Consider the following 20,677-nt stretch of genomic DNA (forward strand, 5'->3'; position numbering starts at 1 on the left):
CTTAAACCGGGCTGCTTGACGAGCGCCTTTATGACTCGTTTAGCCCTTTTACGGCGCCGCCTGTAGTGTACGAGCACACACCAGCACCCGCAGCAGACCGAGAGCAGCCCCACCAGCACCGCGGTAGCGGCGCGGCCCCGCGGCGGGCGGCACTGCGCAGGCGCGGCTCGCCATCGGAGCGCTGGCGCTCGGCACATCGATTGCTGCGGGAGCGGCTGTGCTGCCTGCGCGCCCGGGGCGGGCAGCCGCTGTCTCGGCGGGAGGAGGTGAGCCAGGCGGCGGCGTGGGGCTGGGGCTCGGGCCCGGCAGGGCGGCGAGGTGGCGGGCTGCCTCGAGGCCGCCTCCGGGCAGTGTCCGAACCGCCGGCCTTGGGGCCCGCCCGTGTGGGGAGGGTAGGAGCGGGACGGGCGTGCGGCCTGCGGGACGGCGGGCAGCCCCGGGGCCTGTCCCAGGCCTCGCGGCGCGGGGAGCGGCGCCGGCCGGCGTGTGCTGCGCTGCCGGGGGGGCCGGGGGGAGGGTGGACCCGGGGCCGCTGCCGGGGGGCCCGGGGGGAGGGTGGTCCCGGGGCAGCAGCTCCCCTTCCTGGGGGCCTGGAGCGCGCTAACGGCTCCTTTGTGTGCTCTGCCCCCAGGCCGGTCTGCAGCCGCCGGGAGGATGGACATCAGGCCGAACCACACCATCTACATCAACAACATCAACGACAAGATTAAGAAGGAAGGTACGGGTGCCTGCGGGCCGCCTCCGGGGCGCGGGCGGTGGCACCGGGGCTGGCTGCGGCACGGCGCCGGGCGCTCCCGCAGTGCCGCGCGGGGCGGGGGCGGGAGCCACGCCAGCGCCCGGCTGCGTGTCCTGAAGTAGCAGCGAAAGGCAGTAAACGTGGCACAAAGCTTAAGCCGTTCTGTAAGGCAGGGGCCTCGTTTGTAAGGAAGCTTCTTGTTGCCTCTCTGCTGTAGTTCTGTAGCTAACCGCATAGGTTCGCCTTGCTTGTCAGTAACTAACAAGAGGACCAGAGACAATATCCGATGGATGCTAACAGGCCCGTTGGCACGTGTTTCGGTGGTCAGCTGTCCCCTTTTGCTGAAACGTGGAACATCTGCGTGCTCCTCCTTTGCTTTAGCACCGTGCAAAAGCAGCAAGCATGGCGTGAGCTGGCCTGCTTGGGATTGCAGCCCTCTCTAGAGAGGTAGAGTTTTAGAGTTACTTGAGGTGTGCTAGAAAAACCCAAACCAACATTTTCTGGCGGCATATTCAATGTCTGCATAGGGCCATCCACTTTATACTCGTGCTTAGCTTGTAATCTAAAGCCATCACAGTAACTTGTTATGATTTGTGAACTGAGTGGCTGGATCATACTAGAGCTACTTAAATGTTTCTTCAGGGTGGTTTAGAGACAGATCTGAAAGTATAAACAGCTTTGCTGAGAAATTATTAACTTATCAAGATGGTTCTACTGAATAAATTTAACTTGGGGCTTTGTTTGTAGCATGTTGTGCCCTCTAAACTACTAAGTCTCCATAATGAAATTGTGTGGTTATGATTTTTAAATGTAGGGTTTCAGATTACCTGTAAAGCTTATAAACGTGTTTTCTTCTTTAATATAGTTTTTGAAGTTATTTTTAAGGAAAGTGTTTTGATAAGAAAACTTTAAAAGGAAAAATACATAGTGCTGTGATTGGTCAAGAGCAGCTGGAGAAAGTGACAGTGGGCTGGTATTGCCAGGTCTTAAGAGCAGTAAACAAGAGGCACTGCTCTTACGCTGCTGAAATATTTCAAATGTAAGATTTGAGAGTTAAAATAGTTATGCAATACAGAGGATTTATTTAGCTTGATTTTGATAAGATTAAGGTTTAATTTGGCATGTAGTGAGGTGATTTTAAATAATGAAAATAAATCTGTTGCCACTGTAAGGTACAGTGTGATCATACAAACATGCACTCTGATCCAGAATATGAAAAAAATTTACGTGCGTGAGAATTGAATAAACAGTTACAAACAAAACTTCCAAATTAGCCTTCAAGTAACTATTTTGCTGTGTTCTTGCTTTAAATCGTACCTCTTTACTATTGCGTGTCACAGTATTGATTTTCTGATCAGTCTTTGATGATTGTCATACCTCGTACTTGAATGTGTTAAAGAGTGTGTATATAGATATACATGTGTATGAACCAACGTGTATACATATCCTTCTGTAATCGTTATTCTCTTACAACGATAGACTGGACAGCGGTACCACTTTTCAATACCTGAATACTTGCGACGTGAAACCAAGCGTTAGACACCAACTTACAAAAACTGGGCAAATAAGCTCGTGCTCATGTAAGATACCACTGTGAGAGTTAAAGCTGGCAAAAAACATTGTTCCTGAAGGACATCCGTAAAGTGGACATTTGCGTGCATAGTATTATACTTTTATATGTATATAATCTATAATCTGTTATGGTCTATTCTTTGTGTATGGTCAACAGAACTGAAGAGATCCCTGTATGCGTTATTCTCACAGTTTGGTCATGTGGTCGACATTGTGGCTTTAAAGACTATGAAGATGCGAGGACAGGCTTTTGTTATATTTAAAGAACTTGGATCATCTACCAATGCTTTGAGACAACTACAAGGCTTTCCGTTTTATGGGAAACCAATGGTAAGTTACTTTGTTAGCTTTTTAAAGAAAAAAAAATTTCCACAGTACAATACAGTGGTTTGGTACTTGCACTGTGTCAGTTAGTTATCACGTGCACTTGTAATTGTGCTGTTATGCAGTGATCTCACATCTTGATGAATATATGTATTTATGCAAGCTAGAAGGATGCCCGAGAGACTGTAGTTAAGACACACAGAGGCTGAGCTTAGCATTTAGGTCTCCTAAGTGATGGCTTTATGTTTTTCTATGCTGGATTAGTTTTTAAGATCTTAAATACTTGTGTTTTACTCACCATGTCTTCTGTTGAACTGATTAAATTCATTCTGTAATGTTACTGAAATTAGGCGCTTTGAGTTAAGCTTATCTAGAGTAAGCTTAATGACTATTATATTTTTAATAAATAGTTAGAATATGAGGCTTCCTTTTTGAGGTAACAATGAGTAGGGTGAAGATCTCTGCAGGTTTACTTTCTAGAAATCAACAGGTGTGACCAGTGATTTGTTTTTTAAATAGATGGCTAGTTCTGCTTATGTGTGCATTGGGTCACCAAACCAAGTAACTGAATTTCAGTATAACTTCAGTGAAACAAAGACACTGCTGGCTGATAGAAAGGGATTTAATAATGTACTCAATAACATGCAGAATAGTACAATAATTGACACATTGTTGCCTGCTTGGATGCAAATGGCCTATTTCACTTCAGTGATAGATGATGTATTAATACTGGCTTTCAGCTCATGGCTTTGAGCGCTAAGGAGATCAGACAGTTGTGTGGCGAGGCCATGAGCTTTTTCCATGAACACTTTCGGATTCTCTGATTAAAACCTTAAAAAGGAATCATGTAAGCTCGGTTCTGTCATGTACCCTTAAAGAGTTTTGTGCTCAGTAAAACTCAATAGGAAATAAAAAGATAAAGGCTTTAGAAGCTTTCAGGTGTACTTCTTTCTTTGAGTATTGCCTGCAGCATGCATACTCTTAAGCCCTAAAGAAAAGCATTTAAAATAAGTCTTCCGCTGCCGCGTAGTTTTGTACTGAGGTAGTCTCTGACAGCAAAAGCGATAGGATTGTGTGCATATATACTGTTGCACACCTCTATACACATAGGTGAATCTGCTCACCCCCCTGACTTCTGCATTGGGCGGCCCTTGTCAGAAAAATCAATACTGTTGTGCTGCTGACACAACTTATGCAATCAGGTTTGGGCCTTTCTATTTAAGAAGTCTGAATTTTACTGAACTCAGTCTTCTGCAGAGATCTGAAAATCACCTTAAAATTTTAACTCCCCTTAGAATGGGGTTAAAAAACTCTCAGTTTTTTTTAATAGAAGCTAATGCCAGTTTTGTCAAATTTCCTTATATTGCTTTGTACATGTTACCTCAACAACTGTTAAAAAGATGCTGTTAGATGAATAGGGTTCTGATTTCAATGAGTTATAATTAGCAATTTCCATCTTAGGTGGCTGGGGGTTTTTTTGAGTTCCGTAGTTGTGTTCAGAATTAATTATGAGACTTAGATAGTCTGTAAGCATATCTGCAGTTTATAACAACATTTTTAATACAAGAAGTTCCTGCAAAAAAATATGTAAATGCACAGTAGAACACAGGTAACGAAAGTGGTGTAAAAGGTTCAGTATTACCAACTGCAAAATGTGCTGATTTGGTGGTTTTTTTCCCTTTAAAAAGCGTATTCAGTATGCAAAAACAGACTCCGACATAATCTCTAAAATGCGTGGTACTTTTGCTGATAAGGAGAAAAGGAAGGAAAAGAAGAAGGCCAAATCTCTGGAGCAGTCAGCAAATGCACCAAATAAAAAAGTTATCCAGGTAAACTGCTTCTCTGTTTAAAAAGAAAAAAACAGACAAACACAAAAGCTATTTTAAATTAATTTTTTTTTTTTTAGGACTTAGGCATTTTCTTTTGGTACTTCTCAATTCCCTGAATTGTGGTCTATTGATATTTAATGCTCTTGAGCACTCACTAGAAGTTGAAGGGGAGCGAGCTGATTATGTAGTCCTTGCTGTTTGGGTTTGGGGGGGGCGTTGTTGGTTTTGGGTTTTTTTTTTTCCATATTACCAGATGAAAATGAAGATTTTAGGTTAAAGATTTTAGATTAAAGGGCAAAGGTACAATAAACCAAAGTAAAAACTAGCCTGTTTTTAAAAAAATGAAAAAAAAGAGGAGGGATGTGTGCTTATCTTCAGTGCCAGCTTGAAGTGCTCAACCAGCTTTTCTATTCAGTATTTTAATGCCCTATTTGCTCTATAAGCAATGAAGAATGATAAATGGGAAGAAGGTCATTCATCTACAGTTAGATGAAAAGGACATACCTATTTTTCTCCTATTAGGTATGTCCTGTCTAGGCCTTCATTTTCAAAACTACTTCCTACTTTCTATTAAACTAAATTTTATAATGTGGAGAAACAGTGATTTACTGTATCTGCCAACTCGGCCATTAGTAGCATCAGATACTACTGATGTTTTTTCTTCGAGTGCCTGGGTTTGGAGTTCAGCAACATTAATGTGCTTTATGTTTCCCTGTGGGAAGTGTCTCCTAAGCAACAAATGTTCTTTGGATTGTAGCTTAAAAAAACCTTAACATAATTTGAGTTGTACAGAAATATGGTGATGTGTGCTTAGATATTTCTAACAGAAAACTATTTTGTACTTACTAGGGAGCAACACAAAATTCAGCCAGTGCCCCAGGGACTGCAGCACAGAATCAGCAGGTAATGCTTCTTTTTTGTGTGACTAAAAGCACTAATGTTTAAAAGTAAGATTTGCTGTGAATAATGTTTTTTTACACATGGAAATTTGAGGATATATTATCCAGCTTCCTTTATGGTCTGTGAGACATTGTCTAACAGCTAAATCACAGTAAAACAAAAGAAATCCCACTTTTACTATTATCTGGTTGATATGAAATGCAAATCTGCAGTTTCTTCCTACTGTATGGAAAACGGTATTGTTAACAGATCTGACTTTATTCTTAAATTTGGACTGTGTTTATTACCAGTTCAGAAGTCTTTCCTCTCCCACCGTTGTTAACAAATGCCCTTTAATTTGTTTTGTTCTAGTAGTAGAAAAGGAGAAGGACGACTACACAGGGTGCCAGAATATCTGCCTAACAGCTTTCTCTCAGGAGTTCAGGGGTCCTCTGCTCACTTCTTTATTCTCATAAGTGTCTTACTTTCCAAAGGATTGTGTAGAGATGTAGCAATGACTCCCTACTCTTCATTCATCTTGCGTGCTCAGTGACCTTCTGAATGGTTCACATGTATTAGAAGTGGAGGTACTGAAGAGCCAGAATTTGCAGGAGGGCAAATACTATAGAAGAGTGTCTTTGCCTGTCTTACATCTTTCTTGAGTACTGTCATTGAGAATTACAATCGTAATCCACAGGATGTCTTGCTCCCAGTCTGGGTATTCTTTCAGTTATCATTTGCAACAAGGCACAATATGTGTATGTCAGTTTGCATTGAAGCACAACACCAGGTATTTGTTTGAACTTGAGAAGTTTATTTTCTAATGGCACTGCCTGGAATAGTTCCATCAGCTGAAGGAAGTTGTTCTGCTGAGGTATTAACTTACTTGGCACCATTATGAGGGTGTTTGAAGATGTGGTGTCCGATTTCTTTTTAGGTGTCTTGGACAGCACTGCAGCAAGCACTCAGGCACCTGGGTCCCACCCTGGCAGTGCTGAGAGTACTGCAGTATCAGCTGCTGAGTTGCGGACTTTAAATATGACATCTATAACAATACGTTACTGTGATTTTTGTGGAAATAAGAGCCTCTCCAAATTCATATATCCTTGTAAAAGAGACAAGGGGCTCTGCATATTGCATGAAGTTACGCTGAAGTCCAGCTAGCGGTGTTATGAGCAAAACTAAGGATATGCAAGTCATGGTTCAAATAATCATGCAGACAGACGCAGAGGAACAGACAGGTGTGTATAATCTTCTGAGCTTTGATCTCTTGTTGTTGCAGGTGCCTGATAACCCACCAAACTATATCCTTTTCCTTAATAACTTGCCTGAGGAAACAAATGAGATGATGCTGTCCATGTTATTCAATCAGTAAGTTTTGAATAAAGGACCTGTCCTTTGAATTCTTCTGTTACCTGTATGCTTTTCCTCAGTTGGCAAGCTTACTTTTTAGAAATAGGAGCTTCTTCTGAAGGTATTTAATTTTTTTTTGTCTTGCTGCCAAGATTGCAGATGTCAGTTCTGATTACTTGGTTCAGAAAGGAAATACGATATTTTTCATAGCTGGTTTTGATTGTGTTATCTATCACCAGTCTGCCTGGGATTTAAGATGGTGACTGTAATGTTAAAGACTTTATGACAGCAGGAGCAGTTTTAAAACTAGTTTTAGTTGCTTCTGCATGTGCACAAGACTGATTAAATTACTTCTGTGTAATGATCCTTAGTTGAGCCATGGTTCTAAGGACAGGGCATATAAAACCCTTCAATTTAAATCTTTCATTAGTAGTAACTATTATATTAGTAGATGCTTATCATAAAGTCTTACGGCTACTGAAGAGAGAGATATTATCAAACTAGGAAATACTATATGACTCTTTTCACCTTATTTTAAAGGTTTCCTGGATTCAAAGAAGTACGCTTAGTGCCTGGGCGCCACGACATTGCATTTGTGGAGTTTGAAAATGAGAATCAAGCAGGAGCTGCTCGAGATGCTCTCCAAGGATTCAAGATTACTCCATCTCATGCCATGAAAATCACTTATGCAAAGAAATAACCGGATGCTTCTATAAAGGAGTTCTGTTGATAGTTGTTTTTGTAATACAATGATACTTTGATCAGCTAGCATGTGTGCCGTTTTCTGCAGAAAACCTAAAACTTGAGTAAAATTGCCGCAATGGCCAGGACACATGTAGGATTTCCGTGGATCTACTGGATAGTAAACTTTTGTGTTGAAATACTAATTTTTATAAAATAAATTCAGTTGATGCTGTTTTCAAGCCATGTTTTTCCTTGAATCTTTCTTATTGTTGATCCGTTAGGCTTGCAGGGTTTATTCACTGTATTGGTTTAACTACTTTTAAGGTGACACTCATTTCTCAGAAGTGAGTGCTGGAAAAACAGCTGTCTTTCCAGAGCAAAAAGCGTGAGCAGGAATACTAGATACCAGCATATTCAGAATAAACACTCAATCTTCAGCCTCATTATCAGGGGGACAGCTGCTTTTCAGTAAGAATAATTTTGTCACTTAAGAAAAACAATTTATCATTAGTGGTTGTGGTTTTTTCAGGTACGGGAAATTGGTTGGTTTGACAGCACTGTTGTTCAACTTGGTTTTTTTCTTTATAATGATGGCTGGTAGTAGAAGCAGGTTTGCAGAAGAATCATAGAAGTTTATCTGTTGTCTTCTCTTCTGCTCTTTCCAGCCCTACTACCAGTGACTTTATAAATGGTTTAGGAAGAGCTTTCTGGCTCTTTATGAAGACAATACAGGTGAGCCTGATGGTCCGTTTTTAGGCAGGTTTTTCCAAAATACATGTCCTGATGCATCTGGGTTTGTTGAGGTTTTGGTTTTGTGTTTTTTTCCATTTGTCAAAAACCTTTACAGGTCCTGTGTTACATGAGATACACAATGCAGTGAAGTAATCAGATGTACAACTTGTAACTGTTAGAAACAATTGGGTGCAAAAGTCACTTCAAAAGCTGAAGTGTTTTGTTCAGATGATGGAAGACCCAGAAAGATATTTTAGGTTAAGAGAATAATGAAGGACTATTTTTGGTGAATCTTGGAGTAGCTGTTACATGGTGTTGGCTAGGATTGCAGTCGGAGCCTTGAAGATTAATGTTTGAGAGGAAGCAGTTGCACAGTGCTTGTCATGGATGTTGCACCATACCTTGCTTCTTGAACACTTTCTCTGTGAGGCCGGTAATTACCCTTTCAGACAAAGAAGCAATGGGATAAAGTTAGCATGGTTTCCTTTAGAAGTAGTTCAGGCAAGTATTAAAGTAGGTGATGTTTAGGCAAGAAACTACAAGGAAGATGTTTTGCATTGTAACAATGGAGGCAGGAGGAAGGATGCCAGAGACCGACCTTTCCTCTGTTACTGTGGCTTGGTGCAGTCCTTTCCTGTGTTGTGTGGCCTTGGCTGTAGCTGCAGAGTGTCTGCCCTAACTTGTGTTCTGAAGCAGTTGAAATCTGACTTAAAACTATCCAGAGTGCTGCAGCTTCAGGGAAACATGATTGCTTTTTATAAAATCTCAGCATACTCTGTAGTTCTGACATGTTCACTCAATTTCTGAGCAAGTGCTATGTTATCTGTAAGTGTAAAACCAGCTACATAAACCACCTTTTTTGCACAATACCTGAAAATTTGAAATTTCATCTGCTCCCAGAGTATATTGCAAGATAATGTGCATTCCACAGTCATCTCCATTACTGTCTTATCTCCATACACGTATTTTTTCACTCTCTCCAGTGATATTTTTTGTGTGTGTGATTTTACAAATACTCTAATACTTGCAAGTGAAAATCATTTCAATGTGCCTGTAAAGTAGCAAAAATGGCTTTAGTATTCAATCATGAGCCTTATGTATTTCCTTCTGCAGTCATAATTTTATTGGTATTGATTATGCTGTCTTCGCATCCCACTAGTCTCTGTATGTGAGACTGCCATTGCATACAACCACTCTTAACCTTGATTTGCTTGGAAGGGTTTGTGTGGAGCTATCTGCCAAGGAAGTTAGGTGCTGTGTGCGGGAAGTTGGCAGAAGGAATAATGGGCTGGAAGATGAGAGGATAATGTGGTGAAGTTAGCTGCGTAACAGGAAGGTCGTGCTAGAAATTGCAAGATATGCTTTCTGTGAAAGTGTGGGATTTTTGATGGCGGCTTCCTCTGTTCTGCTTGTGGACTCAAAGCTGGGAGAGCCAGCAACTCTTCAGGCCTCCTTGTGAATCCGGAGGCACCGTCTCTCTGGAGCACTGTTTGGGGAATTTCCAAACTTGCTCTTGGTCACTTGTAAGGATTGATCCAGACCAGCATTCTGTAGCCTGACAGCTGTGATGCAAATTGCTTACAGCACAGCAACTCCAGTGGTTGTTCCTTTTGTGCGTGTGTGCATCTATTAAAATACTCTCTAGAAGTCTTGCCTCCTGTGTGCTAGGACAAGTTTTTGGGAAGTTAGATGAATTCTAGATGTCCTCTCCAAGACCTAAAGAAGACCTTTTAAGTCAGCCTGTGTCATCGTATGTTGTTCAGCATCTTGTATGTGCAATCTCAACTGAGCTCAGCTATATAAATAAAAGTGAAATGATTGCCATCCTGGCAACCTGCGTGTTTTGCTCTCGACTGTGTCTCCCTGTGGAAGGGATCTTGCCTACACAAGTATGTGGTGCTTGAACTCATAGTTTTCAGATTTAAACTGCTGACTTGTGGGGGTTTTTTTACTCTTTTTCAACTCCCTAATAGTTTGTTTACATTTGCATCCACCTGTTAGGGTCCTAGTAGGTTCTGTAAACCTTAACAGGGGAATCTGTGCCACTGAGGGTTTACAGTCCACTGAAGATTATGCTTGTCAGTGAGTATTTATGAAAATGAAAAACTTTAGGATTTGCAAGCATGTAATTTCCTTTAGCGCTTACCAGGGATTGGCTTAATTTTCACTCTCAAACTTTGCTTTGATTAAGGTAAGATTAAGACAATGGACAACTACAGGAAGGCTTAAAATGTTAAAATAATACAGTTGCTGATTGAAATGTTAATGCAGAATGGCCTTGGGAGGGGATTCAGCTTCATGAGTGGACCCTGAGGTCTTCCTCCCGCCTGCGGCTCCTCTGGTAGGGTGGAATGTTGCTCTGACCCCTTCCCATTGGCGTGGTGTGTTTGTCCAGGTGCCTGCCGCTTCCATAAAAGACGGAGATCACTGGACCCAGCACATTCCGCAAGTGCTGCAGCAAAGAAAAATGACACAACGTGTTCATTGGGTGGTTTTACTTTTGTGTTTTGGATTAATGTGTCATCTTGTAACTGGAATTTTTATGGACAAGCTTGCCAACAATAAGCTGTGTGCTGATGACAACTGTGTCTGTAAGTAATTTTGCATTAATTTTGAGGACAAAATAGCCTCAAAAATGATGAGTTTGCATGCAGTAGTGCAAGGGAAAACTATTTTGTTTATTTAGGTCTATTATATTTGCATTGGGTTCTCAACTGTAAAAGCAGAGTGGGAGGGTTTGTGTGGAATGGCACATGCACTTTTACTGCAAAAAGGGTTTTCTAAAGGACATTATTCACTCAAGTAACGGTAAGTGTATAGAGGAGGATTGTAGATTCCACTGTGATGAAATGGCACATTCTTAAGCTGTTACTTTGCTTACTGAAGAACACAAAACTGAGCAGAAAAAAATCTTGAAGACTATTGATTTCAGGATAACCTACTTTTATTTGTAGGAATAGTTTTATGCGTGTGCATACCAGCATACACGTATTTATGTTTCTCTCTCTAAAAGTATGTATTTCAATTTGTCCATCTCATGTTTTTTTTCTAGACACCATTTCCCTTGCCAGAGCAGAAGAGGATTATAACGCTCCAGACTGCAGATTCATTAATATTAAAAAAGGGCAGTTGATTTATGTTTACTCAAAACTAGTGAAAGAAAAAGACTCTGGAGAATTCTGGGCTGGAAGTGTAAGAGAAGATACTTGTGTATATGAGCAAACCAGAAGTAGATTAACACACATTTCTGTCAAGAAATGGATGTTAATGCTGAGCTATTGTGGATTTTAAAGCAACAACTTAGTTTTCAAGACAGATGTTTAAACTTAAACTGATTGAGGAGTCTTGAAGGTTTTAATATTTTTTGAATGAAATATCTATATGGTAGTTATGAACTGAACCTTAACAGAAGAGCTCAACAGTTCTTTTCTGCGGCTTTTTGCTGATGGAGGAAAAAGATTTTATCACAGTTAATCATAAAACTCTTAAATTTAAGGGAAGCAAAGACAAATATTAGCTGCATTTATTTAAAAATTCCAGATAAACTCTTAAGTAGTATTAATTTACTCCAACAAATATATGCCTCTATCAGAACTTTTGTAAATGGTTTGTTTCATGTGCCAGCTAATTGGAAACTAGGAAATCTAAAATGAGAGCAAGAAACACTATTAGTAACTGCCTTTGACTAAATCATGAACTAGCTCAAACCAGAAGAGGACTGTTTTAAGGCACCTAATTATACATCTCCTTGCTTGAAGGTTTATGGAGAACAGTATGAAGACCATATGGGGACAGTTGGTTATTTCCCTAGCAGTTTAGTCTCAGAACAACATGTCTATCAAGAAGCAAATAAGACCGTTCCTACAACGGTAAGGAATTTGCAAAAGCCCAGCTGGCTACATAATTATACTTGGCTGTGTAATGCTAATTTGCTGTAAAAACAAATCATAATTGTGGCAGTTGATTGTAGAGTATCACAGATGCTTAGGGATCCAATCTTTGGGCCTTTATACAGGCAAATAGCATCAATAAAATCCCTAACATAAGCTCTGATATTGCAGACATTACAAATACTGCATTAAGGGCTTGCTTCTATTAGAGTTCCTATTGTTTTGAGTAGTATTCCTTCAAGGCCATGTAAATTTTACCTAAAGCTTTCTTTCTTAGAGTCTGGATATTGTGCCACATACTTCAGTAACGTACAAGGGTGCTTTCTATTAATTGTATGTATATATGCACACTGTCATACAGAACTTCTGATTTACTGAAAGTATGCTTGCTTTCTCAAAACAAAGTTATTGGTATGTCAAAAAGCTTTTGGAAACATGTTAGTGTTCTGTGAGTAAGTAGGTGTATTTCTGAAAGGAGGATTGTCCCTTTACTAGGTACAGAGTGTCTCATACACCAGACAGTTCATAATTTTACTAAAGATTGGAAACACTTCACAGAGGATTGGAAGAGGAGGGTCTTTTCTCAGAGACTGGTATGATTTAGCTTACAACTAACACTGGTAGCTTATGTCCATGCTTAGAAACAAATTGACTGGTAGGTTTACAGTAATTACCTTCATCGATACTGAATATTCAGCTATATGCTGTTTTGAAGCATATAGCAAAATAAGATTAGTCTTATCTGGAGTCTTTCATCCTAGGTCCAGATTATAAAATGGGTTTCATTAACACAGAGGAAATAAGTGAAAGGAAGAATTTTGGTTCCTGTTATCAGTTGCTAGGATTTGCATTATAATGTGTCAGACAAGCTTTATTTGAGGAAATGTGAATCTCTGGTAAGTGATTGCTTCTCTTGACACTACATTAGGTTAATTCTGAATTTGGCCCAGGAGCACTGCAGCAATTAGTCACAGAACATGAAAGAATGACTAAAGTGTGTTTCTAAGCTTTTTTTCTCAACAATATGACAGTCAGCCTGCTGTATGGCAAGCTGAACTGGAAGCAGAGGTAGGGTAAAGCTATGGCTTAGCTGGTAGGCTGACTTGGGGTCCAGAATGGACCATTGTCAGGCTGCAGTGCGGAACTTCAATGAAAAATTTTCATTCACAAAACTACTGACACAGGCTTTCATGTTGTTTTACCCTTAATTTGCATTCTTGCTATGCAGAAACTTTGCAATGAAAACGAAGGGTGATCCAGATACGTTCTTTTCCTTGTTCTGCTGCTCTCTCAGCTGTATATTGCAAGTGTGACTGATGGGGAAAAGTGGTGGTGGTAGCAGCTGCTGTGCTGGAGAGAAGCCTGAAAGAGGGTGTTAGCCTGGGGGTCTCTGTGACTCTGACCTTCCTTTTGTTTTATTTTTTTTCCCCAAAAAGTAACTTTTGCTGTTGGAATCAATATATGCCATTAGCTACAGAGCCCTGCTAATAAACGTTTCTGCCTGTATGCTTCTCTCAGCATCCTTTTGTGCAGCACTAGGTAATCCATGCCTGTTGGTTGCTGTTTAAGCAATAAATCTTAGATATTTTTTTCTCCGTGCTGCTGCTTCTGAACCATTGAATCACATTGAATACAATAGACTCAACACAATAGACTGTGTGTACGACAAAGCAGTGTTGGATTGCCTGCCTTCCCTCGATAACTTAAAATTGGCCATTTGCTGGCTAAGATGAGAGTACTTTCATTACCAGTAAGCATCTGTTCTGAAACAGTTCCCTGTCTTTTGCTTCCAGTGGACAGCTATATGTGATACACTGGTCTAATGTAAATGTCGTACAGTTTGAGCACCACATTGTGATAATTCCCTGTAGCAGAATAGAGCTATACATAGCCATATAAGATAATAGCAGGAAGTTAGATGAAAGCAATATGCTGTGGAAGTCTGTCCCATGATGGAAGTTTTCAAGCAAAATGCTAGTGTTAATTTTCTAGTCACATTTCTCTGTAGCAAGTGTATCGCATATCCTCAGTCTAAGGCATCCTTTTCATGTGTGATTAGGAAGTGTTTTTAAGGATAAAGGGTTACATATGACTGATAAATCCAGGTGTGGATGTGGGAATACAAAAGAAGAGAGAAAAAGGAATAATTTGAAATGCAGAGAGAAGGCCTAATTGACTCTAAAAATTTATGGCAAGAACAAATCATCCCAAAAGAGGAGTCAAAGGACAAAAGACCTTTATCTTTTCCCGAATGCTTTGAGTATATTATAGTGTATTCTGTGTTTGTGTCTACTCATGTACCTTTTGGGGGGATGATAAAGGAACATTAATCCTTCAATAATCTCAAAACATCTTTCCTTTTAACTCTCTTTTTCAGGACATTGATTTCTTCTGTGAATAGTGCTGAAAGTGGTCAGGTAATCTCTCAGCTGCTAGCAGGGAGAACTGACATGAGGAAGCCTAGATGCCTGCCCTGAATACACAGCCCTTCCTATAATGGATTACTGGTTTCACAAACATTCTTCTTTAACACAAGAAAGTTTTCTTTTTAAGGGGAGTGATTTTGGATGAGGGAAATAGTCCCACAGAGGATTTGTTCTTTAGGAGGTTTTTTTTACCTGCGGATACTTTGTTGCTTGTTAATAAATCTAATAGCCTTTGAATTGCTGTAATTGTGTAGTATAAATATGCTATGTATGGGATTATATGTTCCATCTTGACCTGCATTTTCCTGCCATAATTTTACACCATGCATTAGATATTAAAAATATCTTTCTTGGACTTGCTGGAATAAGTAATTTTTGTTGCAAGAGCTATCCGATGACTGAGAAAGCATCAGTAACTAAATTCGGGCTTTAGCTGTGTGTTGAAGAGTATCTCACCTGCTATGTGTGTGCTAGTATGGTATACTCAAGCCGAAACCATGGCGCAGAGCCACACACTGAAACAGGAGGATGGGGTAAGGCGGGGGGATAGCACCTGGGCTGAGCCACCCCCAGCTCGGAGGCAGCCCTGTCCCCCGTTGCTTCCCCTGAGCCCTGGAACAGAGAGCTGTGGAACAGAGAGCACTGTCAGCCGCTGCTGAGTTCGAAGTACAAGAGTTGGCGGAGGTACCCTGCTGATCCCTCTCTGGCTCGAACGGTCGGGCTGCCAGTACTGGGATGCTTACGATGTCGTGGGGAGCCTCACTGATGGAAAGAATTAGCAGATTTAATTTTTCATAAACCAGCGCTTTTCCAAGGCCACAGAATAAAGAGTACTCCGCCTCAGGCACTAAGGTCTGACTGCATCTGCGAGTGCCATCTTGTGGCGGCCCAACAGCAAGTGGGGCCTCGCCTGCCCTCGGAGCGCGCCCCGCCCCTCAGCGGGCAGAGCCTTTCAGTAGGGCGGGAAGGAGGGCCCGCCCGCGCGGCAGCCCGGGGGCGTCGGGTGTCCCGTGCCCCGCGCCCCTGCCCGCGGGCCTGGCGGGAGAGGGGGCTGCCTGAGGGGGCAGAGCCACCCTGAGGCATCATGGCTTTGAGGGTGGTGGATGGCCCGCTCTGCTGGCCGGCTGCTGCCTCCATCCAGGACAGGGGACGCCTGAGAAGCCATTGGGCTAAGCATTCACCCCTGAGTGCGAGGCCGTGTCACTCAACATTAAACATGCCTGTGGCTGAAAGCAGTGGTGGTATTCAGCCTCTGCACTGTCAGGCCTCAAAAAGTGAGTTCTTTGAGTAAAATTTCATGATTTGGCAAGGTCAAATGACAGAACGTTTTAGGACTAGCAGTACTTGCATTTGTCAAAGACCTCTGTCAAGGTTGTCTATGAGCAAACAGCTCCTTTTTAACCAACAAAGTGTAATTTTTTAGCTGGGTGGGCCCCACAGCACAGCTTTGCAAGACAAGGCGTTTGCAACTGCATGCATTCATTTTAAATAGGCCTGCTGCTTGGTGGAAATGTACCCTACACCTGGGCACCCATTAGAAGCTGCAAGTACCAGAATAGTATGTGTAGCAGTAGGTGTTTGCAAACAACACAAAAAACATTAAGTTGGGCTGTGGATATGAATAAAAATTGTGAGGTGAGGTTTAGCACTTGCCATTGGAAAATATGAGCTTTTCCTTAAATCATCTCATATAATTCCTTACAGTTACTAAGGTACCCAGTTCTATGTGGATCTATGAGGCAAATGTAAAAAACTTCATATACATTTTTCCACAAAGATACCATCCTTTCCTCTTTACTTACAGTGCAGGAGTTCCAGGCCAGCGCTGGACAATCTGTGGTATAAAGTGAGACCAGTGTTTAGTCCTTGACATTGTGCTTAATCCTTAACTCATGTCCTTGTAAAGAAAAGCTTGAAGACATCACTAGTTTCAGCTCCTCTTTAACCAGCTTGTGTGAGCCATGGATACTGCAGGACAAAAAACCAACAACCAAGAGGTGAATACTTTCAGTGCAGGATGCATACTACAGGGAGTAGTTTACATATATTGTCCTTTTTGAGTTTGCACAAAGGGCAATGTTCGGAGCATTGGTGGAAAACAGACTGCTATGACTTCTTTGGCAGTTACAGCAAGTCTGGGGCCGTATTGTGGCAGAACGTGGGCAGCGTGTATTTATTTCTCCTTGCCTATTCCCTGGCTGCCATCAGAGACCCTGTTCTGCAGGATGTCTTCTGTGCAGAAAAATAACTCCGCAGGCTTTCAAGGGGCATCAAAGTCTGTCTTTGCTACTTGAAAATCTAATTCTGAGGAAAGTAAGATAAGGCTTTACTTTGTGGTATTCATAAAGCATCTGGCTGTGAAGAAGCATTTCCCTGGCAAAGCTACTTGTCTACTGAATTCAGCCTCCAATGTGCAACTGTTGGATGGTTTCCAATTTAATGAAGCTTTATAGCTCCTTTTGTCTGCACAATGCCGTAGCTACTTGTTTTATACATTCACATTGTGTAAACTGTCATCTCACAAGCATTGGTAACCTACACTACAATCTGAACTCTGGTGTGATAGGGTCCTCCAGCACAGCATGAGGAAGGGCTGCTCTAGGACAGGGTGACGATGATGGGTGTCTCCAGCAGGGCATAATGAACAGTTCCTGTGGCGTGGTAGGATGAAAGGCTCCCCCAGCGCAGTGCAATGAGGGGCTCCTCTGGAGTGGTGTGATGAAGGACTCCCAGAAGAGCTGGGCCCCGTGGTGAAAGAGGTCCTCTGGGGTGGCACGATGATGGGCTCCTCCGGTGTGGTGTGATGAAGGGCTACTCTGGCATGGTGCGATAAAGGGCTCCTCTGTAGCAGTGCAATGCAGGACTCCTCTGAAGCAGCGGGGAGCATGGGTTGCCTATAAGAAACTTTTTATTAATGTGAAGCTGACAGCTAAAGATCAATAGTTTTGACAGTGAACACAGATCTGCTTTCTGCATTTCACATTCTTAGGTGAAGCTCGTTTCAGAACAACACACAGCTTGCCAGCCACTCAACCCCAAAGTGTTCACGCTGTAGCGTACCTGGCTGAAATAAACAGAAACGGACTTTCAGGAGAAGGGGAGGAGAATCAATATTACGCTAGCAGGCAGTGGAGGATGCTTTTGATTTTCTGGTTTCTTTCTTTTTCCCCTACAGTGATTATTGTTCTTGCAGTTTCTTTAGAGAAATCACAGCAGTTTCACCATCATTGTTTTAGTAATACGTACACAATATCTTACATGCAGTGTGTGCTTTGAATTACAAGGTCTTAGAGTCTGTCTGTGTTCATTTTATGCCAGCACAGGGGAAATACACGCACAACTTGATGTGTATTTCAGTGCTGTGTTTAAACAAGGTTGTGTAGGGCTCTTGATGTAGCCTCAAACTGCGTTCTTCATTTGCGATTTCATGGTGTCTAATTTGGCTGAAGTTAGCATTAAGTTTTCAACCTTAGGTGGGGATTCAGAAGCTTTTAAACTAAACTGCTGTGTATTTTTCAGCAAGGTTGGCTTTGAAGAAGTGTAATACTCCTAAGTCATTACCTGAAGTAAAAAGCTTGTAATTAAGAAAGCCTTCCCGCCGCAATGGGATTCGAGGCTCTGCCGGCGGGAGCAGCGCTGTTCGGTGAGCGCAGGGTGACCTCCAGCGGCTGCCTTCTGCCTGGCTGGGGGACGGGCTCGGCTGGTTAGTTAGCATCGCAGAGACACTCCAGCCGGGAGGGCCCTGGGGGGGTCACACTGAATCCACATCAGAGTGCTCACGGATTTGCCCAGTCTTGAAAATGTCCAAGGACTCTGGGTAACTTGTTCCTTAATTATTCTTATAGTGAAAATTACTTCCTTTATCTAAAACCTGATTTTTTTTTCAGTTTATGTTCATTGTCCCCTTTCTTCCACAGAACACCTCAATAAAGGGTGCAGATCCATCTTCTCAATAAGTAGAAACTCTCTTGTAGTTTCTGGGGGGCTGCTTTTGTGTCCCCTTGAAACTGTTTCTTCCCCAGGCTCAACAAGTCCAGCTTGCACTGCCTCTCCTGTTGGGGTTGGTGGTCCCCTGCTCATCTGAGCGTCTCTGCAGAACACGCTCAAATTGCACAGCCATCAGTCTGGCTTTCTGATTTGTCTTGTTAGTAACAACAAGGGTGACCGAATTTATGAAGGAGTCATTTGCAGTTACCTTATTCTTACTTGTGATGGGACTAATTGCACAGTGGAGATTTCTTCCTAATTACATAGACTACTGTAAGCATCTTGTCATTTATTCTCCTAACAATAAACATGCCTCAGGGCTTATGGAAGATGGCAACGAGTTCACTCAGGGATTTTCTGCAACGTGTTTCTTCCAGAGAAAACACGTTCTTGTCACCACAACTTTGTCATGCTAATGCACTCTGACAATGGTGTGCTTCGGAAGTGTGCTGGCCTTGTGGCAAAGAGGCAGTGCCTGAGGTACCTGTACTAACAGTGGGAGGGTGTTACCAGTGTATTGGCCAGCTCCATACAACAAACTTCAGCAACAGAAATCTTCAGGTGGGTGGTTAAATGCTGAGTTCCTTTCCACACCGTTGCAGCATGAGGGCTTCGGAGGAGGAGAAACAGCATCCCCAGCTGCCCTGCTGCAGGGCTAATGAAGGGCTAACTGCAGCCCTGACTGGGATCAAGGAAGGGATGAGTGACAGCTGCTATAAAAATCACTACCTTGGTAGGGTGAAGGGGAGGCTGGAGTAGTTGAAGCTCATATGTGATGATCTTTCATCTTAAGTATGGTGGCCTGTGCTCTGTTATTCTGTTACTTTATTTGATCTAGTTGTTGGAAGAAGAAAACTTTGATATGAATCTGAAACCTCTCATGACTTTGAGGGTTTAGGAACCCGTGGTATGGAATAGCCAGATAAGGAAAAGAGTAACTGGAGAATACTATTGCTAATCTTGGGGCCTGAGTTGATTCTCAAAATAGTGCTTGCTATTAAATTGTTCCTGAACTATGTTTACTTACTAGAAATACCTGACTTAAGCTATAAGGTAGTTTGTGTTTCTTTCTTCTTTTCTGGTAAAGGAGAGATGTTTTTTCTTCTGTTGGCTGACACTGACTTGTCTGCAGGGTATTTTTCTTTCACAGCTTCCCATCCCTGCTTGGGTTTTTTTCAACTTGTATGGTATGTCTACGTTGCCAGCCCTCGGAGGTGACTGATGTATTTGTGGAAAAATGTGGCTTTCAGGCTTAGAAATAGCTGTTTTTTCCAGGAGTGGAGGGAAAAAACCTGCTTTGGGATGGGGGAATAACGTTATGTCAGTACAAATCACAAGGAAGAAGTGTGAGGCTGATTGTTCTTCCTGCTCAGGCTGAAATTACAGTGCCAGTCCATGAAAAGCAGGAGCTCAAAATACATGGTTATAGGTAAAACTGTGTGAGTATTTACTAAATAGCATTGAATTTATAATTACACATAATACTTGAATGTCTCAGCACTGCTTGAACAAAGCTGTGAATGTCTCTGGAGAGTATAAAATGCAAAAGAATGCTCAGTCTTGAAGAAGTACACACATTGTAAAGCTTGTCTTACATGATAGTGCAGTGAGAATGCAGCTTAAAGATGGCTCTCCTGACTATATTTCTTTTTTTTAATATAAGTTATATCAAAGCACTACCTATGGTCAGGCTCTCAAACAGTGGCAGTAATGTTTTCAGATGGATAGAATTCCAATAAAAGGAGTTTGGGCTCCACTACTGTATTTTTGCCACAAGAGTGTGTATAACACCTTAAGGGATGGGGTAAGTTTAGGTGCATAGTACCCAGCTCTACTCGGATTGGATTATTTGTCCTCCCATATAGCCTACCCTCTGAACAGCAGCGTGGAAGAGAAAAGCTGCTGGTCTATCTGCTAGTGACTGTGTTGGGAGTATAGCCTACACGAGTCAGTTTTCTGTTACAAATCTACTAGAATCTGATGTTTTTTTGGCTGCAGGTTGCTCAAGTCCCACGCAAACTTTCTGGAAGACAGAGGTGGAGAAATCCCTCTGTGTGCATAATAACCAAGGGGCTGGACACTCAGCTGTGATACAGGGAAATTCTGTTTCTTATTCCTGATGGTTGAAACTCTGACTGTCTGCAACCTAGTTGTGCTCATTTCTGAAGGTTACTGGGACACTTATTGCTGACAGAAGGGGATGGTTTCCAGTTTGCTGCAGAATAGAGAAATTCTTCAGTAAGAAAGCTTCACAGGAGGAAAAAG

The 20,677-nt window shown here is 42.0% G+C and overlaps 2 protein-coding genes across 3 annotated transcripts; both read left to right on the forward strand.

Annotated features, from left to right (window-relative positions):
• Positions 1–216: 216 nt before the first annotated feature.
• On the forward strand, positions 217–7,616 carry SNRPB2 (small nuclear ribonucleoprotein polypeptide B2). Of its 2 annotated transcripts, none has more exons than XM_055725973.1 (7): positions 217–266; positions 632–718; positions 2,466–2,638; positions 4,321–4,461; positions 5,311–5,364; positions 6,623–6,711; positions 7,234–7,616. In XM_055725973.1, exons 2-7 carry the CDS (start codon positions 655–657, stop codon positions 7,391–7,393), a joined length of 681 nt encoding a protein of 226 aa, XP_055581948.1. In that variant the 5' UTR covers positions 217–266; positions 632–654; the 3' UTR covers positions 7,394–7,616. The 2 variants fall into 2 exon arrangements, with proteins under 2 accessions (XP_055581948.1, XP_055581947.1); XM_055725972.1 differs by lacking the exon at positions 217–266 and adding an exon at positions 273–392.
• A 155-nt stretch (positions 7,617–7,771) lies between these two features.
• Positions 7,772–14,780, forward strand: OTOR (otoraplin). Its single transcript, XM_005445593.3, has 4 exons — positions 7,772–10,700; positions 11,162–11,301; positions 11,868–11,978; positions 14,377–14,780. The coding sequence occupies exons 1-4, from the start codon at positions 10,577–10,579 to the stop codon at positions 14,398–14,400; spliced, it is 399 nt and encodes a 132-aa protein (XP_005445650.1). The 5' UTR covers positions 7,772–10,576; the 3' UTR covers positions 14,401–14,780.
• The last annotated feature ends 5,897 nt before the right edge of the window (positions 14,781–20,677 follow it).

Source organism: Falco cherrug, chromosome 13 (genome assembly GCF_023634085.1).
Source record: "Falco cherrug isolate bFalChe1 chromosome 13, bFalChe1.pri, whole genome shotgun sequence".
NCBI lineage: Eukaryota > Metazoa > Chordata > Aves > Falconiformes > Falconidae > Falco > Falco cherrug.

What these genes read in the sequence shown, in the direction of transcription:
- SNRPB2 (XM_055725973.1), top strand. Translation starts at nt 655, where the DNA reads ATGGACATCAGGCCGAACCACACCATCTACATCAACAACATCAACGAC. An exon ending in CAAATAAAAAAGTTATCCAG is followed by an intron (nt 4,462 to 5,310) that starts GTAAACTGCTTC and finishes TGTACTTACTAG; the next exon opens with GGAGCAACACAAAATTCAGC. An exon ending in CTGCAGCACAGAATCAGCAG is followed by an intron (nt 5,365 to 6,622) that starts GTAATGCTTCTT and finishes TTGTTGTTGCAG; the next exon opens with GTGCCTGATAACCCACCAAA.
- OTOR (XM_005445593.3), top strand. Translation starts at nt 10,577, where the DNA reads ATGACACAACGTGTTCATTGGGTGGTTTTACTTTTGTGTTTTGGATTA. An exon ending in TGCTGATGACAACTGTGTCT is followed by an intron (nt 10,701 to 11,161) that starts GTAAGTAATTTT and finishes TTTTTTTTCTAG; the next exon opens with ACACCATTTCCCTTGCCAGA. An exon ending in GAGAATTCTGGGCTGGAAGT is followed by an intron (nt 11,302 to 11,867) that starts GTAAGAGAAGAT and finishes CCTTGCTTGAAG; the next exon opens with GTTTATGGAGAACAGTATGA.